This window comes from Lontra canadensis, unplaced genomic scaffold (genome assembly GCF_010015895.1).
Source record: "Lontra canadensis isolate GAN:19392208 unplaced genomic scaffold, GSC_riverotter_1.0 scaffold8, whole genome shotgun sequence".
Taxonomy (NCBI): domain Eukaryota; kingdom Metazoa; phylum Chordata; class Mammalia; order Carnivora; family Mustelidae; genus Lontra; species Lontra canadensis.
This window is the reverse complement of record NW_022631002.1, coordinates 33950374-33976323: the sequence shown is the minus strand read 5'-3', so window position 1 is coordinate 33976323 and position 25950 is coordinate 33950374. Positions and strand designations below refer to the sequence as shown.

At 35.9% G+C, this 25950-nt stretch overlaps 2 protein-coding genes across 2 annotated transcripts in view; one reads left to right on the top strand and one right to left on the bottom strand.

Annotated features, from left to right (window-relative positions):
• Positions 1–2070, bottom strand: part of ABCC11 (ATP binding cassette subfamily C member 11) — a 67573-nt gene extending 65503 nt beyond the window's left edge. The window contains exon 1 of the mRNA XM_032854551.1: positions 1944–2070. The gene's annotated coding sequence lies outside the window, so the exon portion shown is untranslated. The remainder of the gene's footprint in view (positions 1–1943) is intronic.
• LONP2 (lon peptidase 2, peroxisomal) overlaps positions 1–25950 on the top strand; it is a 115722-nt gene that overhangs the window by 1017 nt on the left and 88755 nt on the right. Inside the window, exons 2-6 of the mRNA XM_032854544.1 lie at positions 6551–6785; positions 9927–10058; positions 11239–11361; positions 16536–16699; positions 18016–18110. Of these exons, the coding sequence (XP_032710435.1) occupies positions 6551–6785; positions 9927–10058; positions 11239–11361; positions 16536–16699; positions 18016–18110 (749 nt within the window). The remainder of the gene's footprint in view (positions 1–6550; positions 6786–9926; positions 10059–11238; positions 11362–16535; positions 16700–18015; positions 18111–25950) is intronic.

Sequence of the window (25950 nt, the reverse complement as noted above, 5' to 3'; positions counted from 1 at the left end):
GTTTCTGAATTTTCCAGGCGCCTCCTCTTTCTTTTCTTTCTTCCCTTCCTCCAACTTTCTGCCCTCGTAAGTGAGACACTTGCTATTCCATACGTTTTCTCTTTTTCCTGTGCGTCCTAATCCGCACTACCCTTTTCATTAATTTTTGGGTGCCTGTCTTTCAAACTCCATGCCTGCCCCTTCTCTTACCCTCCCTTCCTGCTCACCTATTCCCTTGTCTTCCCTTTCTGGAATTTTCTCATCTCCTCCTATCTGCTCTTTCTCTCGTATCTTAACATTTCTTACACCGCAAGCTTACCACTAGATTGCCCTACACGATGGCCCTAGTTGTGTGTCTTTGGGTGAGACACCCTGTGCTTATTGGAACCTAACAGTAACCATTTCTTGGGTATGTTAATTAAGTGTTAATTAATTAAGTGAAATAATCTTTGTGCTTGATAGTAGTCCAGTACTGTAGCCACTAGTCACATGTGCCCGGTCCAAACTGAGTTGCTAGAGTGACCAACTGCCCGGGTTTGCGGAGAATTGAAGTAGTTGTAGCTGTAGAAGTCCTGTTTCCCAGGAAACACTGTTAGTCCTAGATAAATCAGTGCAATTAGTCAGCCCAAATGTGCTGTAAGTATACAGCACACACTAGAATTTGAAAACTTAGTATGTAAAATGTTTTGCTGGTTAATTAATAAATTTTACATAGATTAGGAGTTGGAATGGTAGTACTTTGGCTGTTCAGGGTTAAATAAAATACTAGTATTTTACTTTTTTCTTTTCCAGTATGGCTACTAAAATTACATATGTGGTTTACATTGTATTTCTATTAGACAATGCTGGGATACAGTATATGCTTAACAAATGCTCTCATTTTTTTTTCAGGCTCACCTCCCTAGCCTTGCCTCCTATCTTTAACTCTTCCTGAGATGCTTTCAGTTTAGAGCAATTGTTTACCTCCAGGTACCCTTTTTTAAAGTTAGGGATTCCTGACTGAATGATTTGGAATGCCTTATTCTTACCCCAAATTTCATGACTATATACATTTCTAAAAGGAGAGTCTATGACTGTCTTCAAATTCAGAAGGGAAACTGGTATCTCTCCTTTCCCTTCCTAAAACAAAACAAAAAAAAACCAGTAATACTATCTCATTAATCCACATTGTTAAAACCTTGCATTGCTCAGGCTTGGGAAACATTTTGACTTCCAACTGATCTGCTTTGGTTATTGCTTGCATGGAATTGGATACTTTTCAAGTTTCCATGAACTCTGATAAATTGTATTGAATTCTGGTTTCCCAACATAATGACCCCACTCCTTAAGCCTCTGCTTATGCCACAATTTTTTGCTCTCTGTGCCCAGGCATTCGATTGCTGGTTGAGGCAAGAGTGTTCGTGGTTAGATTTTTTGTTTTAGTTCTGTGCATATGTGTGGTTCTTACCCATGGATACACTGTGAATTTTGAAAGGAGATTTAGTCATATTTTAGTCATTTTGTTAGTATATCCTGTCAAGAGTTTGGATGCTTTTTAATTTCTTTTATGTAAATCCCTCCAACACATCTATAGCTGAATTCTCATGCTTGGAAGCAATTGTTAATATTCAGATGATGTGTGATCTGATCCGTGATGTTCATATCACTGCTTTTGTTTTAAATTAATAGCAAGGTTAAAATTATTCATTTAAGTTAGAAAACATATATTGGCAATTCTTCATAGAATTCTATCAGAAGGATCCACCAGTCCATCTGGTTATTCTAGAAATATTGTTTGCTACTTGAAAAATCTGTGTAGGATTGTACTACATTCCTTAGTACTAGCTTCAGATGTCTTTTTTCTCTAATATGACCTTGAAACACTCTTTTAAAAATTTAAAAAGCTTTGATAATGCAAATATTGAGTTACCCATAACCATACCATTACTCTGTTTCGATACATAAATCTGCCCTTCCTCAGTTACCTGCTTTTCCAGATGATGGTGGTACCCAAAGGGAAGGCCAGGGGCTCTACTCCTGTCTTTTGTTTCCTTTAGACCATCCAGGTGACAATGCCTCAGTCTTGAAGAGCAGCAGAAGTCATCTATTCCACTGTGTTCCTTGTTGCACAAAATAGCAAAGCCAGATGTTGACTTCCCTGAACAGCTCACTTTACTGTTTTGAACAGCACACTCCCTTCTGCATGTTAGTTAGTGTGCAGGCATGTTACCTGACACGGGAGTCTTTTTAAAGGAGGAGCTTTGGATTATCCCTGCAGTGTAGAACTTGGCTCTTAATGCTACCTCAGGGCACCCTGTTGACCTAGACTTGAGTGACTCATTATTTTCTTAATGAAGATGGATAATAATTTAGTACTACATATACACTGTCCTTTCATGCATTTCAAGATGGTCATCCAGTCATCTTCCAGCCTTACGGTCTTCAGAATACATGGCTTCATTTCCACCTAGTGCTGATTTCTCAGCCCCTCTCTTTCTGGCTTCTTCCTCCAAGATCCCAAATTAGTTTCACTGGCATTTGTCTGACAAGAAGTGAATGCTTTGTAGATAGCAGATGTACAGTTTCATAATTTGGGTCAACTTTTTGTCCAGGCATTACTCCTATTTTTATTTGTGAGCATTCTTAGGCATTCAGAAATATTACCTGATAGTACTAACATTTTAAAATTTATGTTAGCAAGTATGTAATGGATAGCTCTATAGATTTTCCTAAATCTGCATTTATTCTTTTTTTAGGAAAGTGTCTACAAATGGCAATCTTAAATTCAGAAACGAAGTTTTAATTGAAAAAAAAATTTTTTTAAAGACTTTATTTATTTATTTGATAGATAGAGATCACAGTAGGCAGAGAGGCAGGCAGAGAGAGAGAGAGGAGGAAGCAGGCTCCCTGCCGAGCAGAGAGCCCGATGTGGGGCTCGATCCCAGAACCCTGAGATCATGACCTAGAGCCGAAGGCAGAGGTTTAACCCACTGAGGCACCCAGGTGCCCCAATTGAAAAAAAAAATTTTAAGTAATCTCTGTCCCCATCGTGGGGCTTGAACTCGCCACCCCAAGATTAAGAGTTGCATGCTCTGTTGACTGAGCCAGCCAGGCATCCCCAGAAATGAAGTATTAGTAAAGGAGTGAAAACCAAAAATCCTATAGCAACAGAAGCCTCATCTGTTGTAGACCTTGGGGCAATCCTAATAAGCTCCTTGTTTCTGAATCATTATTAATCATGATGATGAGTTTTGCCAAAAAGCATAAATAATTCAAGAAGATAAGTAGGGTGATACAAGAGAATACTAAAAAGATGTTTCAGTTGTTCTTTCCCAAAGATGTGTAACTTGATTCTAGAGTTTTGGTAGAAATGCTTCTCTTTGTTAAGTGTAATAAGATGTGAACAGTTGATATTAAATGATAGCAGTGCTTTCTAGTATCTCAACTATTTAGAAGTTATGTGAATAAGTCTGTAAGTCTGTGTTTATATTTCTTACAGGCACAAATTGATATTGTCCATTGTGATAAAAGTAAAATTAAAATATATCCTGAAACTTAATACAGGTCTCTTTTGCCTGCCTATGTAGTATCTTTCAGGGAAAACTAACCTGTTTTCCCTTTTTGAATCTCAGCCGCTAATTTATAATAAGGAAATGTTGCTACCTTCCTCACAGGACTGAAAGGTAGTACATAATGAGATAATACTTATGAAAGCCTTTTGTAGGCTACAGAGCAATAAACCTATATGTTAGAGGTATTATCCCCAAATAGGTAGTTGGTTTTTTTTTAAGATTTTTTTTAATTTATTTATTTGACAGGCAGAGATCACAAGTAGGCAGAGAAGCAGGCAGAGAGAGAGAGAGGTGGAAGCAGGCTCCCTGCTGAGCAGAGAGCCCGATGCAGGGCTCCATCCCAGGTCTTTGGGATCATGACCTGAGCCGAAGGCAGAGGCTTTAACCCACTGAGCCACCCAGGTGGCCCCAAATAGGTAGTTTTAAATGTAAATTTCACAAATGGTGAAGGAGAGAGAAGTGAGAAGGCCCCGTAGTCTTTCAGTATGGGCAGAACTGAACTGTGTCATTATAGAAAAAGATTTGGAAGATTGAGGATTCCAAGAAAGATGGAGAGCTTTAAAGTAAAAAAAAAAAAAAAAAAGCAAGTGGTTGGCATAGGTAGGCCAGTTTGGATATTTATACAATATCCTCATCTTCGAAAACTGCCTTTCGTAGTAGTGCTGCTTTTAGATTTTCCCACAACTACAGTTGATGGTTCTCAAATATTTTTGGAACTCTTCTATTACCTAAGTCAGTTTCCAAAGTACGTTAATCAACCCATTGTAATCAGACTTTGTTTGGATTAAAACAATATTTTACAACTCTGAAAATAGATCCCAGTTAGGAGTTCAAAAATTCTTCAAACTGTAAAATACCACAGTAACTAAGGTGTAGATTTACAGAACTACTACCTAAAGGGAAAGAACACCACTCATTTGTTGTATACATTTGGGTCTGTTGCAAAATCAGAATGTTGCCTTATGGTCATTCATAAGGCTAATAAAGCAAATATTAATAGAAAAATTGGAATATTTAGAAAGATGACTAACTTGATATGAAGCCCCTTATGTATCATAGTTAGTAGGAAAGTATTAAATTAATGCATATTTTGTTTACTTACTCTCTGTGTTTATATGTATAACCTAGAGCCCAAAATACAATAGAACTTGTCTAAAATCACATTTAAACATGGTGCTTCTTCACAGAGCTTTTCCCCCGAAATGTCTTTTGCCAGATACTCTTTGTAGTCATCAATCATTTCACAGATCTTGTTTTTCTTTAAAAATGTTACATTCTAGTCAGCTGTAAGCGATTTAAGGTTAGACCCAATTAACAAATGTAAAACCTTTATATATTTTATTTCACTAGAAGGAGAGGCATAATATAAATCCAACTTAATCTCTTTTTGATTTGGAGCATCTTCCTTTCGTAGTTAACACACTGTTTTACTTGCTTTGTAAGAAAACTCATTTTTAGTTTTACCTTTCATGAATGACATGGTTCAAATAATTAAATTTATCTCCTAATCTGGAGGTTTGGAGTTGCCTCATCTCTCTCTCTGGTTTCTCCATGGTTCCAGTTTGCAAACCCCTTAGGCCAGGGATCCAGTTTGTCATCTGTTGATGTTGTCTGTAGACAGATCTGCATTGTGCAAGCATTGATGGCATCATCTGAGGGGAATTGTAGTCTTGGTCTTGGATCAGTTCAGCTATTGCTAACTTTCTTAGGCAATCTGAGTTGGTTTACAGGAAATGGGAGAGATAGCCTACTACCATTAATGACTGAAGACAAACAGCCACAACACAAATACCTTAAAATAATAGGTAATTATCAAATCATTTCAGTTTTTAAAGTATATCATGTCCACCCCCCCCACCAAATTATCTTCCTGATTCTTTGGTTTTAGTTATTGTTTAAATCAGTTTTTATCCCCTGTACAAGTGATAGGACAGAAAAGGTGGTTAGGAAAGATGGACATAGTTCAAAATTAACTGAATGGCAAAGGGAAGCCAAAGGTTCCGCATAATCTACAGAATTAATATAAGGAAGTAGTTGTGAATTGACTGCATATAGAAGTAAGCAAATTCCCTGACATATTCAAATTCTGTATTCAAATGTAATTCTGTATGTTTGAGATGGGCGAGTTTGATTTTCCAGGATTACCATTTCCCCAGGGTGTTGAGAGTTTTAGTTACCTTCTAGTTTCTTCTCTGAAATCACAGGCCTTCCTGTGGCTGAAGGGAGAAGATAGAATTTTAGTTTGGGGTCTGGGTGTGTTTTCCAAATGTGGCTCTTTCCATTTTGTATCATTTTGCCTTAGTTTGGATGGGACTTCCTTTCTGTGAATTAAGTTTATATGCAACTTGGTCAGAATTGTATGTTCTGGTAAGGAGCTAAGACTGAAATAAAGTAGAACTTTTATAGTTAGTATTAGGTGGAACCTTTACCACTTAGGACAGAACAAAGTGTATACCTTCAGTGTGTGGCCTCTAATATTTAGTCCCCACATTTAGATATTTCATATTCATGGGCATAGATACTAATTATCAGATTTGATGACAGTTTGTGAGAAGGCAGATACGTAGACGTTTCGGGGACTGATGGTGTGAAAAACCGAGCTTGATGTTGGTTGCAAAACTGGTTATTGGAACAGAGATTTCTTAGATTGGTTTAACGTTATGCTGTTTATATATCCATCTGTTTAAAACGCTAATATTTGTTCTGGTATAATATTGCCTCATTCCTAGCAAAATGAATTTAAGCTATGTAATTGTCAAGTACTTTTATGTTTTTATTTTTAGGAATTTTTACTTAATCTCAAAGGAGATGATAATTAGAATGAGATGGTCTGCTTTGCCCCCTTGCTGATGGTAGTGACTTCACAGACCGTTACTAGTTGCTAAATTAGAGAAATAATTCATTTCCACTTTAGATGTTGTTTTTAAAATAATTTCTCAGAAAAGGCAATACCTTTTGAGGCAAGTTTCTGTCCTACCACACTGAACATTTGTAACACTGATATTTTGTGTGTTTTTCAGGATCGGGACGGCTGCCCTGGCGGTTCAGGTTGTAGGCAGTAACTGGCCCAAGCCTCACTATACTTTGCTGATTACAGGCCTGTGCCGTTTCCAGATTGTACAGGTCTTAAAAGAGAAGCCGTATCCTGTTGCTGAGGTGGAACAGTTGGACCGGCTTGAGGAATTTCCCAGCACCTGTAAAACTAGGGAGGAACTAGGAGAACTGTCAGAACAGTTTTACAAATACGCAGTACAAGTGAGTGGCTTTCATTTTTTTCCTTAAAACCCCATTTTCTCCTAAGAAAATTGCCCTAAGATAGGATGAATCTGTTGAGTGTGACGTTTTAGGGCAGCATATGTTTAAATGACTTAGTCATGTAATATATTGGTTTCACTTCGCTTTTGTCTAAGAGTGTACCTACGACATTCTAGGAAAAATGAGCCAACTCTTTCTAAAATTTTTCTGAGGAGTCTTTCTAGAGCTTTCCTTATAACTTCCAGTGTCTCCAAACCAGATAGTTATTAAACCTAAATAGTGTTTAAAACTAAAATATTGAACAAAAGTCATATGTCACAAGAGTTACCTAGGTAGCAAATTACATAAGTTATTTTGGTTCAGAAGTCAAGGTCACACGGAGAATGGCAGTAACTTTGGAGGGTTAGGTCTACAGTAGACTGATTTCAAAGATGGTTAAAGCCTTGATTAAAGCCTAGAATGCTGGGAGACAACAACATATGAGGCATGCATTAAATATTTGACTTTTTAATTCTAGGTTTTAGATTTTTTTAACTCTAGATTGACTAGAAATCTTCTCCCCTCACCCCATTTTGTTTGAAACTTTATCAAAATATATTGTAAAATCGAGTCTTCTACTTTCTGTTGATGCAGTCCAGTGACTGTAACTAGATCTGTGAGGATCAGGCAGTGTCTAAAGGTCTCATTTGTTGAAACGTGTAAGGCAAGTATTCACACTCTTTGTATCTGTACCTGATGTGGCATTTGAAGCAACACACTTCTAGTGTCGTAAACAATAGGGAAATAGAGAACTTAGAGCTATAACTTCTGTGGAGACTAAAAGGAAGGACCTACTCTGAACAAAGAAACTTCATGTTGAGAACTGGAATAAGTGACTATGTCATTGAAGAAGGAGATAGAGGGAGAATCAGAATTTTCTTTTTTTCCTGGGTAATACTCCTGGGTCTTTGTTCTTCTATTGGACACAGCTTCATAGAGATTGCACTTTGCTTTTTACTTCTCCCCACTTTGAATCAAAAGAGAAATTTTAAACATGTGAAGAATTATAATGACATGAAAGGAGTCTTTAGAGAGAAACATCACCATAATTTCACTACTATCATGCATTTAGTTTAACTTTTGGCTTGTCTTCTGATCTCAGTCCAATTCAGTCTTATATTTTGTTTTCCTATCCATGTCTACTTTTCATATTAAGTAGCTTAATAAATTTCATTGAGTTGGGCTATCAGAATTTTTATCTTTCCTCTTTTTAGACATTGGGGTTGTTTCCAGTTGATACTTTTCTGTCATTTCCTTCTGTATTTCCTTGCATAGCCTTCATCAATAGACTTCTTCAATAGCTTCCTGACTAATCTCTTTCTGGTTTCTTTTCTCTGACTCATCCTGTTCACTGAGCCTTTCTAAAGAAGTTCTGGGCCTTCCTCTCCCCTGAGTAAAATACTTTAATGGTGATAGGATAAAGTTAAACTTTCTTAGGACAATATTAAGGCCCTTCCCAACTCTGTTAAATTCCATTTATACCCATTGTTTTAGTCACGCTGTCCATCAGCTTCACTGTTTCATGTCCCAGTGATTTTGTCCCTTCTGTTTTCTCTGCTGGGAGTGGTCTTCCTTCTCTCAGTTTTCAGATTCATGCTTTCCCAACTCCTATGGGCTGTTAGTGCTCCTTTTCCTGCACTCCCATAGTCCTTTAAGCACCCTTTTTAATATGAATACTTACCATGTATTGAAATTTACCTTATAGGTCTGTTTCCTCTACTGAACTTGAATTCATCCCTGCTTTAACCACCCCCTACCGAGCAGTATGTTGTGTCTGTCAAGTAGTTTGTGCTCAGTAAGTGCTTGGAGAACAAGTTTTAACTGTTTTATTTTCTTAGGATGAATTCTTAGGAGAAAGAGTCTTTAAATTTTATTATCTCCTTCTCCCACCTGAGTGGCTTCATCATGACTGCGCTTTCTTTCATTCCCTTGACTCTAGGCAGGCAATGGACAGATTTCTATATTAAAGTGCCTTCAGAGAGGCTTGATGAGTACTGGCATCTTTTTAGAGTGACTAAATGAGGCACATCATTTGTGAATTAGTCAGTATGGGCTAAGCTTTGCTATTGTAAGTACTCCAGAATCTCAGTATACTTTATAGCAAAAGTGTATTTCTTATTCATGCTTTGTATGTAAAACTAGAGAGTGTGCTGATCTACCTGTTAGAGTCACTTAGGGACTCAAGAGGATTAGAGATTCATCTCAAAACATGTATTTGTTATTGCTGAGGCTAGAAAAGGAAATATGGTAAGGCTAAATGGTTTTTAATGCTTCTGCCCAGAAGAAACTGTTACTTCTCATGTTTCATGGATCCAGGCAAGGCTCATAGACCCATTTGTATTCAGAAGAGGTGAGAAAGAGCAGTCCCGCCATGTGCCCAGAAGAAAAGGAGAACTTTTGTCAACAACCCCAGTGATTATTATAGTTACTGAAAGCTTGCTTTTTTAACTTAATGTGTCCTAACTCCAGGATATACCCTGGATGTTGTTTGTATAAAAATCATTCACAGTCAGTGCTCAGATTCTCATTAATCCATTGTTCTACTAAAACACTGTTTTTCAACTACTAGTTGGTTAACATAATAGCATCGACTCTATTAAATTTCCAGAATTTGGTAATTTCACTGTGATTATGTAAGAGAATACCTTTGTTCTTAAGAACAAGGGTCAGGATGTCTGCCACTTACTCTAAAATGTTCAGCAATAACTGTGGGTGTGTGTGTGTGTGCACGCATGTTTAGAAAAAGCAAATGTGTCAGAATGTTAATAATTGGTGAATTTAGGGGAAAAAAGAATAGGACTTTATTATACTATTGCAACTTTTCCATGAATTTTAATTTTTTTCAAAATAAAATCATAAGTTTACAGAGCCTTTTAAACATTCATATTATCCATATTTGAGCCGTTTTTGCTTCAATTCTGATTGATATTTTGAATGTTCATCTCTTTTCCTCTGAGGCATGTAAAATGCCTGGGCTGTGGTAATCAGTGATCTTTCAGAAATAAAGACTCTGAGCCCAAACATTAAGCGTATATAGCAATCTGTCTTTTGAATTTACAAATAATGCCAGATTTCATTAAAAAGACTTCTTTTTTCTTGTAGTTGGTTGAAATGTTAGATATGTCTGTCCCTGCAGTTGCTAAATTGAGACGCCTTTTAGATAGCCTTCCAAGGGAAGCTTTACCAGACATTCTGACTTCAATTATCCGAACAAGCAACAAAGAGAAGCTCCAGGTACAGTATTCCCTTCTGAAATGCAGAGTTGTTTTGTTAGTTTTTATTTGAAATAATAAATTTTGACCTTCAGTAAGAGTTACTGGAGATGCATAAATGTAGTTAAAATGCTCTTACACTGAAATTGACTATTAAAAGTAATTGCTTTACATTTTTGTTTGTTCAAGCAGCTCTTTTATTCACATTATCAGTATTGGTAGTTTGTCAATTTATGGAAAGTTAAAGTGGAAAATTATTTAAAAAATAATATTTAATTCAAAAAATAAATAAATTTTGTCCATTTTTTAAACATGTGGAGCTGTGACCTTTTGTGTATGGCCTGCTTTGTTAGAATTCTTCATGATGTTTCTTACATAAAGCATACCTATGATGCATTATCTATGATTTTCAGTTTCTATTTCTTGAAAGTGAAATGAGTTGTAAAGACACTGAAAAATGTAGAATCTTAGATTTGCATGTTTTTTTCTCAAAACTGTACGTTTTCTTACATACTAATTTTTATAGTGTTTTTAAGTAGTCTGCTTTATTGAATCTTCATAGATAATGTAAATTAGTTTTCATTGAAACCTTTATCAGTTTAATACTTTTATTACAATTATGTAGGAAATCTAACAAATTACAATAGTGAGTGCATCTAACAGAAAGGTGTATAAACACCTTACTCTATAAACACAAGAGTGCAGCTCAACTGGTAGGAGCACAAGAGTGCAGGAGTACCAGAGGGTAAGCTGGCTGTGGGCATCAGCAGGGACGTTTGAAAGAATGGAGGGCATTAGTTACTCCGATCATTAGTGGTGGGTTGGTTAAAAGTGCTCCTTTTCTTTGATGAATGTAAGAATTTAATATTTTGAACCTAGAAATTTTTTAGGCCTAATATGTAGGCACATTCTGGGTTTTAAGAGAATAATTCACAGAAAGAGTTGACATTAAACGTGTGTTTTGTTCTTGCTGTTGGAACAGTACACATGGCTTCATTTTTAAATGAAAGCTCAAGGTGCTTTTTTTCTTTTTTAGGATTCTGGTGATTACATATAATTAATCTGGTTGTATTGGCCATAATGTAGCTGTGACTATTGATAGTCGTCTTTTTTACTTAATAATTTAAGTCATGACTCTGACTGCCTTGTTTTGGGAGCATGTGTTTCAGAGTGATTCTACTGACTGACTCATGTTCCCTTAGATTTTAGATGCTGTGAGTCTAGAGGAACGGTTCAAGATGACCATACCGCTTCTTGTCAGACAAATTGAAGGCCTGAAATTGCTTCAGAAAACCAGAAAACACAAGCAAGATGATGATAAGCGGGTAAATATTTCTTTCAGTCTACTTCTTTACGTTTCCAGTTGTTTTTATGTGATATGAGATTCAGTTTTTTTGAAGTTAAAAAAAAAAACGGAACAAAGAAAGGAACAAAGCAAAAACTTCATTGTCTCTTATCACTCGAATTACTGATAAAATTCTGAATTTGGTATGTTTTTCTAGTCCTTTCCATGTCTGGGTCTTTCTTTTTTAAAAAACATTGTAATGTTTTCTCATTTTTTTGTTCTTGGTAATTTTTGGTTCATCTTAAAAAGGGATAATTTACTAAGCAATTTCTCTTTGCCATACATTGTGTGTGGTTTCCAGTGTTTTCTGTATTTTAAAAATTAACAACTGTAATGAATGTCTTTGAAAATAACTGGTTATTCAATTACTTCAATTTTTAACTTGCTCAGTAACAATAGTTATTCAATTAGATATGCACTATCTAATTGAATACCTCATGTTTCCTTTTTATTATATATCTCATGTTTCCTTTTTTAAAAGTTTTTATTTAAATTTCATTTAGTTAACATACAGTGTAATATTAGTTTCAGGTATACAGTACTTTAAGGTATTCAACACTTCCACTCATCACCCAGTGTTCATCACAACAGGTGCTTCTACTCCTAAATCCCTATCACCTATTTCATTCAACGCCCTCCCCCGCCCCTGTAACCATCAGTTTGTTCTCTGTAGTTAAGAGCCTGTTTCTTGGTTTGCCTTTCTTTTTTTCCTCCCCTTTCCTCGGTGATTTTGTTTACTAAATTCCACATATGAGTGAAATGACATAGTATTGTCTTTCTCTGGCTGACTTATTTCACTTACCATTCTCTCTAGCTCCATCTGTGTCATTACCAGTGGCAAGATTTCATTTTTTTTTTTTTTGGTAGCTGAGTAATATTCCAGTATATGTGTGTGTGTGTGTGTGTTTTTATTTATACCACAATTTCTTTATCCATTCATCAATCAATGGATACTTGGGCTGCTTTCATAATTGGCTGTTGTAAATAATGCTGCTGTAAACACCAGGATGCACGTATCCCTTTGAAGTAGTATTCTTGTATTCTTTGGGCAGATACCGAGTAGTTTAATTGTTAGATCATAAGGTAGTTCTATTTTTAACTTTCTGCACAACCTCCATACTGTTTTCTACAGTGGCTGTACCAGTTGCATTCCCACCAATAGTGCCAATAATCCTTTTTCTCCACATCTTCACCAATACTTGTTGTTTCTTGAGTTTTTGATTTTAGCCTTTCTAACAGGCGTGAGGTGATATCTCATTATAGTTTTGATTTGCATTTCCCTGACAGTCACTGAAGTTGAGCACCTTTTCGTGTGTCTTTTGGCCATCTGGATGTCTTCTTTGAAAAATGTCTATTCATGTCTTCTCATGTTTTAATTGGATTGTTTTTGGGTGTTGAGTTTTATAAGTTTTTTATGTATTTCAAATACTAACCATTTACCAGATATGTCATTTACAAATATCTTCTCCCCTTCCGTAGGCTGCCTTTTAGTTTTATTGATTATTTCCTTCATTGTGCAGGAGATTTTTTTATCTTGCTTTAGTAGTTTATTGTTTCTTTTGTTTACCTCACCTCAGGAGCCATATCTAGGAAGAAGTTGCTACAGCTGATGTCAGAGAGGTTACTGCCTATGTTTTCTTCTAGGATTTTTAAGGTTCTCGTCTCATATTTAGATCTTTAATCCATTCTGAATTTATTTTTGTGTGTATATATGTGTATAAGAAAGTAGTCCAGTTTCATTCTTTTGCATGGTACTGTCTGTCTGGTTTTCCCAATACCATTTGTTGAAGAGACTGTCTTTTTCCTATTGGTTATTCTTTCCGGCCTTTTCAAAGATTAATTGACCATATCATATTGGTTCATTTCTGGGTTTTCTGTTCTGGTCTGTTTTTATACCAGTACCATACTGATTTGATCATTACAGCTTTGTAATATAACTTGAAGTCCCAAATTGTGATGCCTCCAGCTTTGCTTTGCTTTTCCAAGATTGCTTTGGCTATTCCGGGTCATTTGTGGCTCTATACAGATTTACAATTGTTTGTTCTAGCTCAGTGAAAAAAAATGCTATTGGTATTTTGATAGGAATTGCATTAAATATATAGATTGCTTTGGGTGGTATATATTTTTTTTTAAGATCTTATTTATTTATTAGAGAGAGAGAGAGGGGGAAGCAGGCCCCCCACTGAGCAGAGAGCCGGATGCGGGGCTCCATCCCAGGACCCTGAGATCATGACCTGAGCCAAAGGCAGAGGCTTAACCTACTGAGCTACCCAGGCGCCCCAGGTGTTATAGATATTTTAACAACATTTGTTCTTCCAATCAATAAGAATGGAATGTCTTTCTGGTTTTTTGTGTCATCTTCAGTTCCTTTCATTGGTGTTTTATAGTTTTCAGAGTACAGGTCTTTCAAGTCTTTGGTTAAGTTTATTCCCAGGTACCTTAATGGTTTTTGGTATAGTAGTAAGTGGAATTGACTCCTTAATTTCTCCTCCTGCTGATTCTTAATTTTTCCTTCTGCCGCTTCATTATTGGTATGTAGAAATGCAACAGATTTTTGTACATTGATTTTGTATCTTGTGACCTTACTGAATTCTTTATCATTTATCAGTTCTAGCAGTTTTTTGGTGGAGTCTTTAAGGTTTTCTACATATAATATGGTTTCATCTGCAGATAATGAAAATTTTACTTCTTCCTTGCCAGTTTGGATGCCTTTTATTTCTTTTTGTGTCTGCTATGGCTAGGACTTCCAGTACTATGTTGAATAAAAGTGGTAAGAGTGAACATCCTTGTCTTATTCTTGACCCAAGAGGAGAAACTCCGTTTTTCCCCATTGAGGATGATGTTAGTTGTGGGTTTTTCATATATGGACTTGATTATGTTGAGGTATGGTCCCTCTAAGCCTACTTTGTTGAAGCTTTTTATCATGAGTGGATGTTGTATTTTGACAAACACTTTTTCTACACTTATTGAAATGTTCTTTTTTCTTTTTTTAATGTAGTATTAAGAACATACTACAAAATTGTTTCCTAAAAGGACTATGGCACTATGCTGTGCCATAATTTAGCTGCTTTTTTAAGTTAAAAACTTTTTTAAGTTAAAAACTTCTTGTTTTTAACTTAAAAAAACTTTTATTTTCATTTACTCCAATTCTGCTCATCTTTTTCTATCTTCTAAGCTTAGAGTCCTGTATCCTCCAGTGATTTGGTAAATAGGCACTTTCAGTTTACCTTTAGCTGACTTTTGAAAAGTATTTAACTCTTTAATCCATATGTAATTTATTTTGCCCTAAAGTGAAGATAGCATTTGTATTTTGTCCCAAACAGCTTTTTATTTAACTCTGCACTATTACAAGTAATTCTTCACTTCCCCATTGATTTGTGATACCTTCATTATCATATATTACATTTATATGGGGTCTGTCTGAAGTCTCCCTTGAGCTATCAATTTTACTCTTGTTATATGTGGGCAGAGTTAAGATCAGGAACATACTTTTGATTTGGGCAAGAGTTGAAATGACAGGCCTCTGAAGGCTATTAGAAAGTAAGTCGAAGGTTCAGAATAATGTTAGAGATTTGATGGTCATCAACATAGAAGTGTTCCTTCATCAAAGAGAATACATTGTAGAAAGAGAAGAGCAAGGTGAAGGATTCCTCACCAGTGGGACTAAGGAAGGAGCCTTAAAGCAGGGTGGAGGAGAATGACAGAGGCAAGAGTAGCCTGTCTGGTGTTTCTGTTTCAGGATATGATTCTGTTTCAAACAAACAGCAGAAATGAGAATTACTTCTGATTTGAGATCAGATATTAATTTAGTTATACATTTTGTGCAGAAAGACAAAGCAAGGCACACTCTGTGTTGGGAGGCACAGAAAACTGCCAGCTGTTATCAACAAAATACTCCTACTGCTTAAATAGAAAGGTGTTCAGAATCATTTCAGAAAATGATCAAACAGGCAATAGTTACGAAAATGTAGGAATCAGAGGATAATATTTGGGAGTTAGGCCTAAAACTTTCTCTGCCTATTCCTTAAGAGTTGAAAAGCACTCTTTAGTAGCTGGGAGAAAAAGATTGTATAAAAAATTACTTATGTCTCAATAATGAAATAATTGATGTGCTTTTTAAAACGCTCATTTGAAAATTTTTTTAGTTTCAGTTTTTCATACTTCAGACTATTTATTTTTTCTGCCAGTGAGTTATGTAGATAAAGGTATAGATTCACTATTTCTGTTACTATAAAATTGCTTTTTTATTTACTGCATTATGTCTTTAACTTTTTATATTTGAATGTGTTAAATAGATAACAATAATAGTTTAAAAAAATAAATAGCCATGCTTTTAAATGAAGTACCTGTCATTTTGCTCCAGTGATGGCTGGTGTTGATTCATGATATTGTTGAGTTGAGAATTTCAAAAGAGCACTTTGGAAGTTTTAAAAATATGATAGAGAAGTTGTGGAGAAAGAGAATTCAAAGCCATTTGAGTTGGCAAGGAGGATGGTTGTTGGATTTCAGAGAGCAGTTTCAACATCATGGAGACAAAAGCCAAAGTATGAAATACAGATTATTTAAGTACTTAAGAAGGAAAGGGAAGTGGTGGTCAAAGCCACTTGATGGAAAAGCAGAACATCAGAAAAAGGGAAGTAAAGAGTGTGTAGTTAACTGAAAGGGACCTAGGTAAGATGAAATATTTTGAAAGGACGAAGACTTTTCTGTGTGTGGGGGATAAACGAGAATAGAGTCAATGGTAGAAACATTAAAGATGTTAGAAATTTTATAATGTAGGAGGGAAAGTGGAATTTATTCTGTTGGTAATTACTAAATAGTAATATAATAAAGAAAGTAGTGACTGCAGTAGTAGCTCAAAGAAAGATAGTCCTAGATGTTTTCATTATTTTTAGAGCCAGTTCTTGATTTTTTTTCTCATTTTATAGTATAATCATATCATAAAGTAATGTCCACTTTATGTTGATCCACTTTTGAAATTCTGCTGCTTCTATATGTGCTTGTGCCTCTTAGTTATCATTTTGAACTTAGTTCCTAAAGATATAGACTCTATGAAAGTGTTATTCAGCACCAGTTATAACCTTGCGTGTGACTAGGTACCTCATTTCCAATTTATCTTGACACACCGTTTTACTCTTCTACTTTCTGTTTTAGGTTATAGCAATACGTCCTATTAGGAGGATTACACACATCCCAGGAGCCTTAGAAGATGATGATGAGGATGAAGACAATGATGACATTGTCATGCTAGAGAGAAAAATACGAACATCCAGTATGCCAGAGCAGGCCCATAAGGTCTGTGTTAAAGAGATAAAAAGGTAAATTGACGCTAAAAAGAAACTATTCACTTGTTGGTATTTTCATTTTGCATATTAATGTTAGAAAATTAATTACTCATGGAAACTTGAGTCTTCTTTGGATCACAAACTGAAAGCTGAGTTGTTTTATGTTCTTTAACCTTTCTCCTTATGGTTAATGTAGGTATAGACCATTCTATTCATTTTATCTTTCCAATGTCAATTTTTACCTTTCATGGCTTTCCAAATTTTCAGATTATAGCTGTGATCTGTGGAATCTTCAGATTATCCCTCTTCATTCCTCAACCAGAATCTGATTTTAAAACACTCTTAATACTGCTGAATTAACACCAGTGTCCCAACTCTTTTTCTCAGCTGCTGTGTATAAGTGGTGCAGTTCTTCCACCTATAGTGTACTGTCAAACATGATCACTCTTGTTAACTGCCTTTTTATTGTCTAATGAATAGGTTTTACTTTGTTTAGACACAGTGTTTGTTCACTTATCATGTTCTTCACATGTCACTTTTTTCTTCTTTAGAAAAAAAGATTGTAAACTCTAGAGGGCAGGGACTGTCAGTTTCTCTTTGTATAAGGTAAAGTACACAGAAACCTTATGACAGCATAGGGTATATGGATAATCTCAGGGTTAAATAGAAAACCAGTATTTTCTTTCTGTACTTGACACAGTATAACTATGTTGCATTTTCTTTTATTAGTGAATTATATGAACCTAAGTGAATGCTCAGTAACTAAATACTTGACTTTCTCAGCTCACAGTTAAGGATGTGAGTTGCAGTTCAGGAATACTTTATATTGACTGGCATTAATTAATGTAGAATATCTGTTGTGGGCAGAACACTGTTAAACACTGCATTTATTATGGGAGTTGCATTTTTAATTAAATATCTGATATAAGCTTGCTTTGATGAGCTGATTTCATCTCTGATAGAAAAAATATATAATTATTGTGTTATGCATGGTTAAGCACTTAAATCTTACTATGATAGGTATATCAATGGATAAATGTGACTTGAGATTCCCACTGTGAGATACTGATACTGGTAAGGTCATATTTCAAGGATAGAATTAGATACAGTGTTTCATCCCCCACCTCTGTTACTCCCTCCCTTCCCCAGTTTGCAGGTATCTGTTTAATTTTTTTTTCCATAAGTACGTTACAAAACAAAATAACCAGATTTTTAAAAACATTTCCAGATTTTTTAAATCAAATATGCATAGTATATCTGACCCCAGAAAGGCAGATGCTGGATTTTTGTGTTTTTAGGGAATTCTTCTATGTTGTAGAACATTTTTGCTATGTATTCTTTCCCTGCAGACTCAAAAAAATGCCTCAGTCAATGCCAGAATATGCTCTGACTAGAAATTATTTAGAACTTATGGTGGAACTTCCTTGGAACAAAAGTACAACTGGTAAGCCAACAAAATAACACCTTTTTACAGTCTGAATGTTACTCAGAAAGCTCATGATTCTGTTGAAATACTCACCACTTAATATCTTACTGTTACTGTAGTTCTAACATAAATTATTTAGATGTTGAACTTGTATCATCTAGGTCTTGGGACCAAACAGGAAGAGAAGGTGCTACATGAAAGTGCCTTTTGCCTGATTTTGGAGAAAATAGGATTTTCTGTAATTGTTGATGTGTTTCCTAATACCAGTATTCAGTCGATGATGAACATTAATATTTAAAGAAATAGTTATATATAGCTGTAAATGGAGCAGTTGTACCATTTCGAAGTTTGTTTTTCTCATACAAAAGCCTATCCAGTGAGTTTAACTTCTGTCCTTCAGTAAAACTTTTCTCTTTCCTATGGATTTGCTCTTTTCTCTTGGGATGAGATGTACACCATTGACTCTCATAATTCTTAGAACCATTTATTTGCACTTGTTTCTGTTATTGGACAGGCTAGTATTACAGGTTGGTATTACACACAGGGTTTACTGAGTTCAGCAGTAGACTGATTGCCTGAACTGCTGCTGGCATAGGAGTATCCATATGGTTGACTTTTGAAAATTTAAAGATATATTATCCTGGCTAGTAAAATCCCTACATTTAAGGAAGTGCTACAGATTTTTTTTTAAATGTTTCCTCTAAAACACACATTTATGTCCCACATAAGATGTGCCATACAAACCAGATTTCCAGATGTTGAATTTTTAATATTAAAAAATACTTTCCTATTAACCTACAGAGGACCATCCCTTCCAGTACTGAGAACTTAAAAAAAATTGTTTTTGCCTCCTAGAAATGAAGCACATTCTTGTTAAATTAACTATGGTGGGACAATGTTAAGGTTAAAATAGCTCCTCTTTTTTTTTTTTTTTCTTAAACAATGTTATACATCAAATTTATTTTTAAGAGAATACATAATCCAGATTAAATATAAATCTTGTCAAGCCCTTATGTGATTTAGAAGGCTCTAAATTCCATGGAAAATGACCATATAGTCCCTGAATGTAATAAAACTAAGAAAATAATAAAATAAATAATAAAGTAATAGAACAATAAATAAATCTTACTTAATATACTATTTGTATAATACAAGTTATTATTAAGGAAGATATTATTTATAATAATGATAAGGTATTTTGAAAATACAGTTAATTGCAAGAACCTTTCTGGGGGGGGTGGGGAACTAAAGGAGCACTGCAGTTGGACTTTGCCATTTTTAATCCATAAACATGTAATTTTACCTTAAAGGCAGCATTACATATGTGATCTCATATGCTACAAAGTTTTATCAACAAGAATCTCAGGAGGAGCAACCTAATGCATTAACTTGAATCTAGTTTGATTGTTTCTTCCTCCTCCCAGTTTCTTTACATTGAACACTAAATTGAATGTATTAATCTTTTCTGCTTCTAATGTATATGCTACATTTTTTCTTGACACTTTCTTTCCTAAAGCAGCAACATTAAATTTTCTTTTTTTCCAAATCACAGTTTTAGATGACCATTTATCAAGTGTATATTAGAGGATAGTGTGGTTTTAGAAATGCTGTTTGCTATATGCTGTCTGTTATCTTTGGTTTTTTTTGTTTTAATTTAGATTAGTATTTTATTTATTTGTATTTTATTTAGATTCAGTTAGCCAATATAATATCATTAGTTTCAGATGTAGTGTTCAGTAAATCAGTTGTGTATATTACCCAGGGCTTATCATATCACATTCCTTCCTTGATGCCCATCACCCAATTATCTCATTCCCCCGACCACCTCCCCTCTAGCAACCCTCAGTTTGTTCTATAGTTGAGGGAGTCTCTCATGGTTTGTCTCCCTCTCCGATGACTTCCTATTCAGTTTTTCCTCCCTTCCCTTATGATCCTTTGTGCTGTTTCTTACATTCCACATATTAGTGAAACCATATGGTAATTGTCTTTCTCTGGTTGACTTATTTCGCTCAGCATAATACCCTCCAGTTCCATCCATGTCGGTGTAAATGGTACGTATTCATCCTTTCTGATGGCTGAGTAGTGTTCCTGTGTGTGTATGTATGATATATACACACATACCACATCTTCCTTATCCATTCATCTGTTGATGGACATCTCAGCTCTTTCCACAGTTGGGCTATTATGGACATTACTGCTATAAACATTGGGGTACAGGTACCCCTTTAGGTCAATACATTTATATCGTTGGGGAAATATCTAGTAGTGCAATTGCTGGGTCTTAGGGTAGCTCTATTTTTAACTTCTTAAGAAATCTCCATGCTGTTTTCCAGAGTGGCTGCACCAGGTTGCATTCCCACCCACAATATAAGAAGGTTCCCCTTTCTCCACATCCTTGCCAACATTTGTTGTTTCTTGTCTTGTTAATTTTAGCCATTCTGACTGGTGTGAAGTGGTATCTGTTTGTGGTTTTGATTTGTATTTCCCTGATATTGAGTGATATGAGCACTTTTTCATGTGTTTGTTGGCCATTTGGATGTCTTCTTTGGAGAAATGTCTTTTCTTGGTTTCACCCATTTTTTGACTGGATTATTTGTTTTTTTGGATGTCGAGTTTGATAAGTTCTTTGTAGATCTTGGATCCTGGCCCTTTATATGATACTTCACTTGCAAATATCTTCTCCCATTCCGTAGGTTGCCTTTTTGTTTTTTGTTTTGTTGACTGTTTCTTTTGCTGTGCAGAAGCTTTTTATCTTGATGAAGTCCCAGTAGTTCATTTTTGCTTTTGTTTCCCTTGCCTTTGGAGACTTGTCTAGCAAGAAGTTGCTGCAGCCAAGGTTGCAGAGATTGCTACCTCTGTTGTCCTCGAGGATTTTGATGGATTCCTGTCTCACATTTAGATCGTTTGTTCATTTTGAGTTTATCTTTGTATATGCTGTAAGAAAATGGTCCAATTTCATTCTTCTACATGTGGCTGTCCAATTTTTCCCAGCACCATTTATTGAAGAGACTCTCCTTTTTCCATTGGATCTTCTTTACTGCTTTGTTGAAGATTAGTTGACCATAGACTTGAGGGTCCATTTCTAGGCTCTCTATTCTGTTCCATTGATCTGTGTGTCTGTTTTTATGCCAGTACCATACTATCTTGATGATTACAGCTTTGTAATAGAGCTTGAAGTCCGACATTGTGATGCCACCAGCTTTGGTTTTCTTTTTCAACATTCCTCTGGCTATTTGGGGTCTTTTCTGGTTCTATACAAATTTTAGGATTATTTGTTCCAGCTCTGTGAAAATTTCTGATGGCATTTTGATAGGGATTGCATTGAATGTGTACATTTCTCTGGGTAGCATAGCATAGATACTTTAACAATATTTATTCTTCCAGTCTATGAGCATGGAATGGTTTTCCATTTCTTTTCATCTTCCTCAAATTTTTACATGAGTGTTCTGTAGTTTTCTGAATACAGATCCTTTACCTCTTTGGTTGGGTTTATTCCTAGGTATCTTATGGTTTTGTTTTCTTTTTTTTTTTTTAAAGATTTTATTTATTCATTTGACAGACAAAGATCACAAGTAGGCAGAGAGGCAGGCAGAGAGAGGAGGAAGCAGGCTCCCTGCTGAGCAGAGAGTCCAATGCGGGCCTCGATCCTCAGACCCTAGGATCATGACCTGAGCCAAAGGCAGAGGCCTTAACCCACTGAGCCACCCAGGCGCCCCTCTCTTATGGTTTTTGATATAATTGTAAATGGGAGTGATTCCTTAATTTCTCTGTCTTCTTTCTAATTAGTGTGTAGAAATAAAACTGATTTCTGTTCATTGATTTTATATCCTACCACATTGCTGAATTCCTGTGAGTTCTAGCAATTTTGGGGTGGAATCTTTGTGTTTTCCACAGAAAGTATGTCTGAGAAGAGTGAGAGTTTGACTTCTTTGCTAATTTGAATGCCTTTTATTTCTTTTTCTTGTCTGATTACTGAGGCTAGGACTTCTGATACTATGTTGAACAACAGTGAGTGGTGAAAGTGGGCATCCCTGTCATGTTCCTTGGGGAAACTTAGGGGAAGAGCTCTCGGGTTTTCCATGTTGAAAATTATATTTTCTGTGGACTTTTCTTATATGGCTTTTATGATACTGAGGTATGTCCCCTCCTTCCCTACACTGTGAAGAGTTTTAATCAGGAAAGATGCTGTATTTTGTCAGATGCTTTTTCTGTATCTGTTGAGAACATCATATGGTTCTGGTCCTTTCTTTTATTAATGTGATATATTATGTTTATTGATTAGCTAATATTGAACCACACTTGCAGCCCAGGAATAAATCCCACTTGGTCGTGGTGAATAATCCTTTTAATGTACTGTTGGACCCTATTGGCTAGTATTTTGGAGAGAATTTTGGCATCCGTTTTCATCAGGGATATTGGCCTATAATTCTCCTTTTTGGTGGGGTCTTTGTCCAGTTTTGGGATCAAGGTAATGCTAGCCCCATAGAACGAGTTTAGAGTTTGCTTTCATTTCTGTTATTGGAAACAGTTTCAGAAGAATAAGTATTAGTTCTTCTTTAAATGTTTGGTACAATTCCCCTGGGAAGCCATCCAGCCCTGAACACTTGTGTGTTAGGGTTAGGGTTAGGTACATTTTTGATTACTGCTTCAATTTCCTTGCTGGTTATGGTCTGTTCAGATTTTCTGTTTCTTCCTGGTTTGGTTTTGCTAGTTTATACGTTTCTAGGAATGCATCCATTTCTTCCAGATTGCCTAATTTGTTGGCATTAGGTACTCATAATGTGTTTTTAAAATTGTATTTCCTTGGTGTTGGTTGTGATCTCTCCTCTTTCATTCATGGTTTTATTAATTTGGGTCCTTTCTCTCTATCTCTCCCTCTCCCTCTCTTTTTTTTTCTTGATAAGTTTTGCTAGGGGGTTTATCAATCTTATTAATTCTTTCAGAGAATCAGCTTCTAGTTTTATCTGTTCTACTGTTCTTCTGGTTTCTATTTCCTTGATTTCTGCTTTAATCTGTACTGTTTCTCCTCTTCTGTTTGGTTTAGGCTTTATTTGCTGTTCTTTCTCGAGCTCCTTTAGGTGTAAGGTTAGCTTGTATATTTGAGACCTTGTTTCTTGAGAGAGGCTCGTATTGCTACATGCTTCCCTCTTGGGGGAATATATCCTCTATATCCTAAAGGTTTTGAACAGCTCTGTTTTCATTTTCATTAGGTTCAATGAGTTTTTTAAATTCTTCTTTAATTTCCTGGCTCACCCATTCATTCCTTAGTAGCATGCTCTTTAACTTCCAAGTGTTTGCATTCTTTCTTAATTTCCTCTGGTGTTTGAGTTCTAGTTTTTAAAGCATTGTGGTCTGACAATATGCAGGGAATAATCCCAGTCTTTTGGTATTGGTTGAGATCTGATTTGTGATGCAGGACATGATCCATTCTGGAGAAAGTTCTATGTGCACATGTTGGTTTAGAATAGAATGCTCTGTATATATCTGTGAAGTCCATCTGGTTCAGTGTTTCATTCAAAGCCCTTGTTTCCTTGTTAATCTTCTGCTTAGATGATCTCTCCATTGCTGTGAGTGGGGTGTTGAAGTCCCTCCTATTATTTTATTATTTGTGTGTTTCTTTAATTTGGTTATTAATGGTTGATATAATAGGCTGCTCTGAAGTAAGGTGCATAAATATTTATAACTGTTAAATCTTCTTGTTGGGTAGACCCTTTAAGTATGATATAGTGTCCCACTTCATCTCTTACTACAATCTCTAGTTTAAAATCTAATTTGTCTGGTATGAGGATTGCTACCCCAGCTTTCTTTTGAGGTCCATTAGCATGGTAAATGTTTTTCCACCCCCTCACTTTCAATCTGGAGGCATCTTTGTGTCTAAAATAGTCTCTTGCAGACAGCAGCATATTGATGCCTACTTTTTTATCCAGTTTGATGCCCTGTGTCTTTTGATTTAGCCCATTTACATTCAGAGTTAACTATTGAAAGATAGGAATTTAGTGTCATTGTCTTGCCTGTAGAGTCCCTGTTTCTGTAGATTGTCTCTGTTTCTTTCTAGTTTATGTTACTCTTGGGGTCTCTTTTTGCTTTACAGAATCCCCCTTAATATTCCTTGCAGGGCTGGCTTGGTGGTCACATATTCTTTCAGTTTCTGTTTGCCCTGGAAGCTCTTTATATCTCCTTCCATTCTGAATCACAGCCTTGCTGGATATAGTATTCTTGGCTGGATGTTTTTCTCATTTAGTGCCAGCCCTTTGTGACCTGGCAGGACTCTGTGTATAGGTCTGCTGCCAGTCAAATGTTCCTATCCTTGTAGGTTAAGGAGTTCTTGTCTCGAGCTGCTTTCACTTTTCTCTTTATCTGTGAAATTTACAAGCATCACTATTATATGTTGGGGTGTTGATCTATTTTTATGAAATTTTGAGGGTGGTTCTCTGTACCTCCTGGACTTGAATGCCTTTTTCCTTCTCCAGAATAGGGAAATTTTCAGCCATGACTCACTCAGGTATACCTTCTGGCCCTCTCTCTTTCATCTTCCTCTGGGACACCAATAATGCCAATATTGTTTAGCTTTATGATACCACTTGATTTCTCAAAGCCTCCCCTCATAGTCCATTAGCTCTCTTTCTCTCTTTTCCTCAAATTCCTTCCTTTTCCCATCATTTTGTCTTCTCTGTCACTCTGTCTTCTGCCTTATTTACCATACCTGTTAGAGCATCCATTTTAGACTGCATCTCAGTTAAAACATCTTTAATTTCAGCCTGATTAGATTTTATTTCTCCATGAAGAGATTTCTCTAGTGTCTTTTATGCTTTCTTCAAGCTCAGCTGGTAACTTTATAATTATTATTCTGAATTCCATCTCTAACTTTTTATTTACTTATATCCATATTGATTAGGTGTGTGGCACAGAGTATTATCTCTGGTTCTTTTGTTACGAATTCCTCCTAGTCATTTTGACCAGAGAAGAATGGATGGACAAGAGAACATATCAAAAATATCAACCATGACCCAAGCAAAATACACACTAGACAAAGCTGAAGAAGTCAGAAACCAAAACAGAAAGGAAAAAAAAAAAAAGAAAAGGGAAAAAAGAGAGAATATAATCTCCCAGGTGGACATAAAATAGGGTGATCCACTTCGTCCTAGGTGTATTTTGGTGTGTTTGTTAGAAGACACTAATGCCAAAATTATAAAGAAAGCAAAACTTTTATATACACAAAAATAAAATTGAATTTAGTGAAAGGAAGCTGAAAATTAAGACTATATCTATAAAATATAAATGTAAAAATGAAAGTTAAAAAAAGACTTAAAAACAAAGAGTTGATTAAAATAAGAAACTAGTTGAAAAGGAAAAAGAGAAAAGAAAAGAAAAATTTTAAACTGAAAGGTAAAAGAATCATGAGAAAAAAACCCTTGAATTCTATGTACTGTTTCCCCCTGGCTTTTTGCAGTTCTCTGTGCTCTATAAACTTGGTATTCTCCTGATGTTCCAGCTGGTCTTCTGGGTGGGGGTGGGGGGGTCTGCTGCACTGATTTCTCAGGTGTCTTTTCCTGGAGGTGCTGTACCACCCTTTGCCAGAGGGCTGGGCTCAGTGTAAGCTGCTTCGGGTTGCTCCATGTGGCTTTTGCTCCCTGAAGGCTTTCTGCACCACTTTAGAGGATGAAAATAAAAATGGTGGTACCCTAATTTCCAGCCCCAGAGCTAAAAGGTCACAGCCCCCTCTCTTCAGTAAACCGTCAGGGAAAAGCAGTCTGTGTTTTTGTGTATGCCACACTCTGCAGACTCCTGCAGTGTACAACTGCACTGATCCTCCTGGGGGAGGGAAGAGGGTTGCTGTGGGCCTCCCACTCGCAGGGCC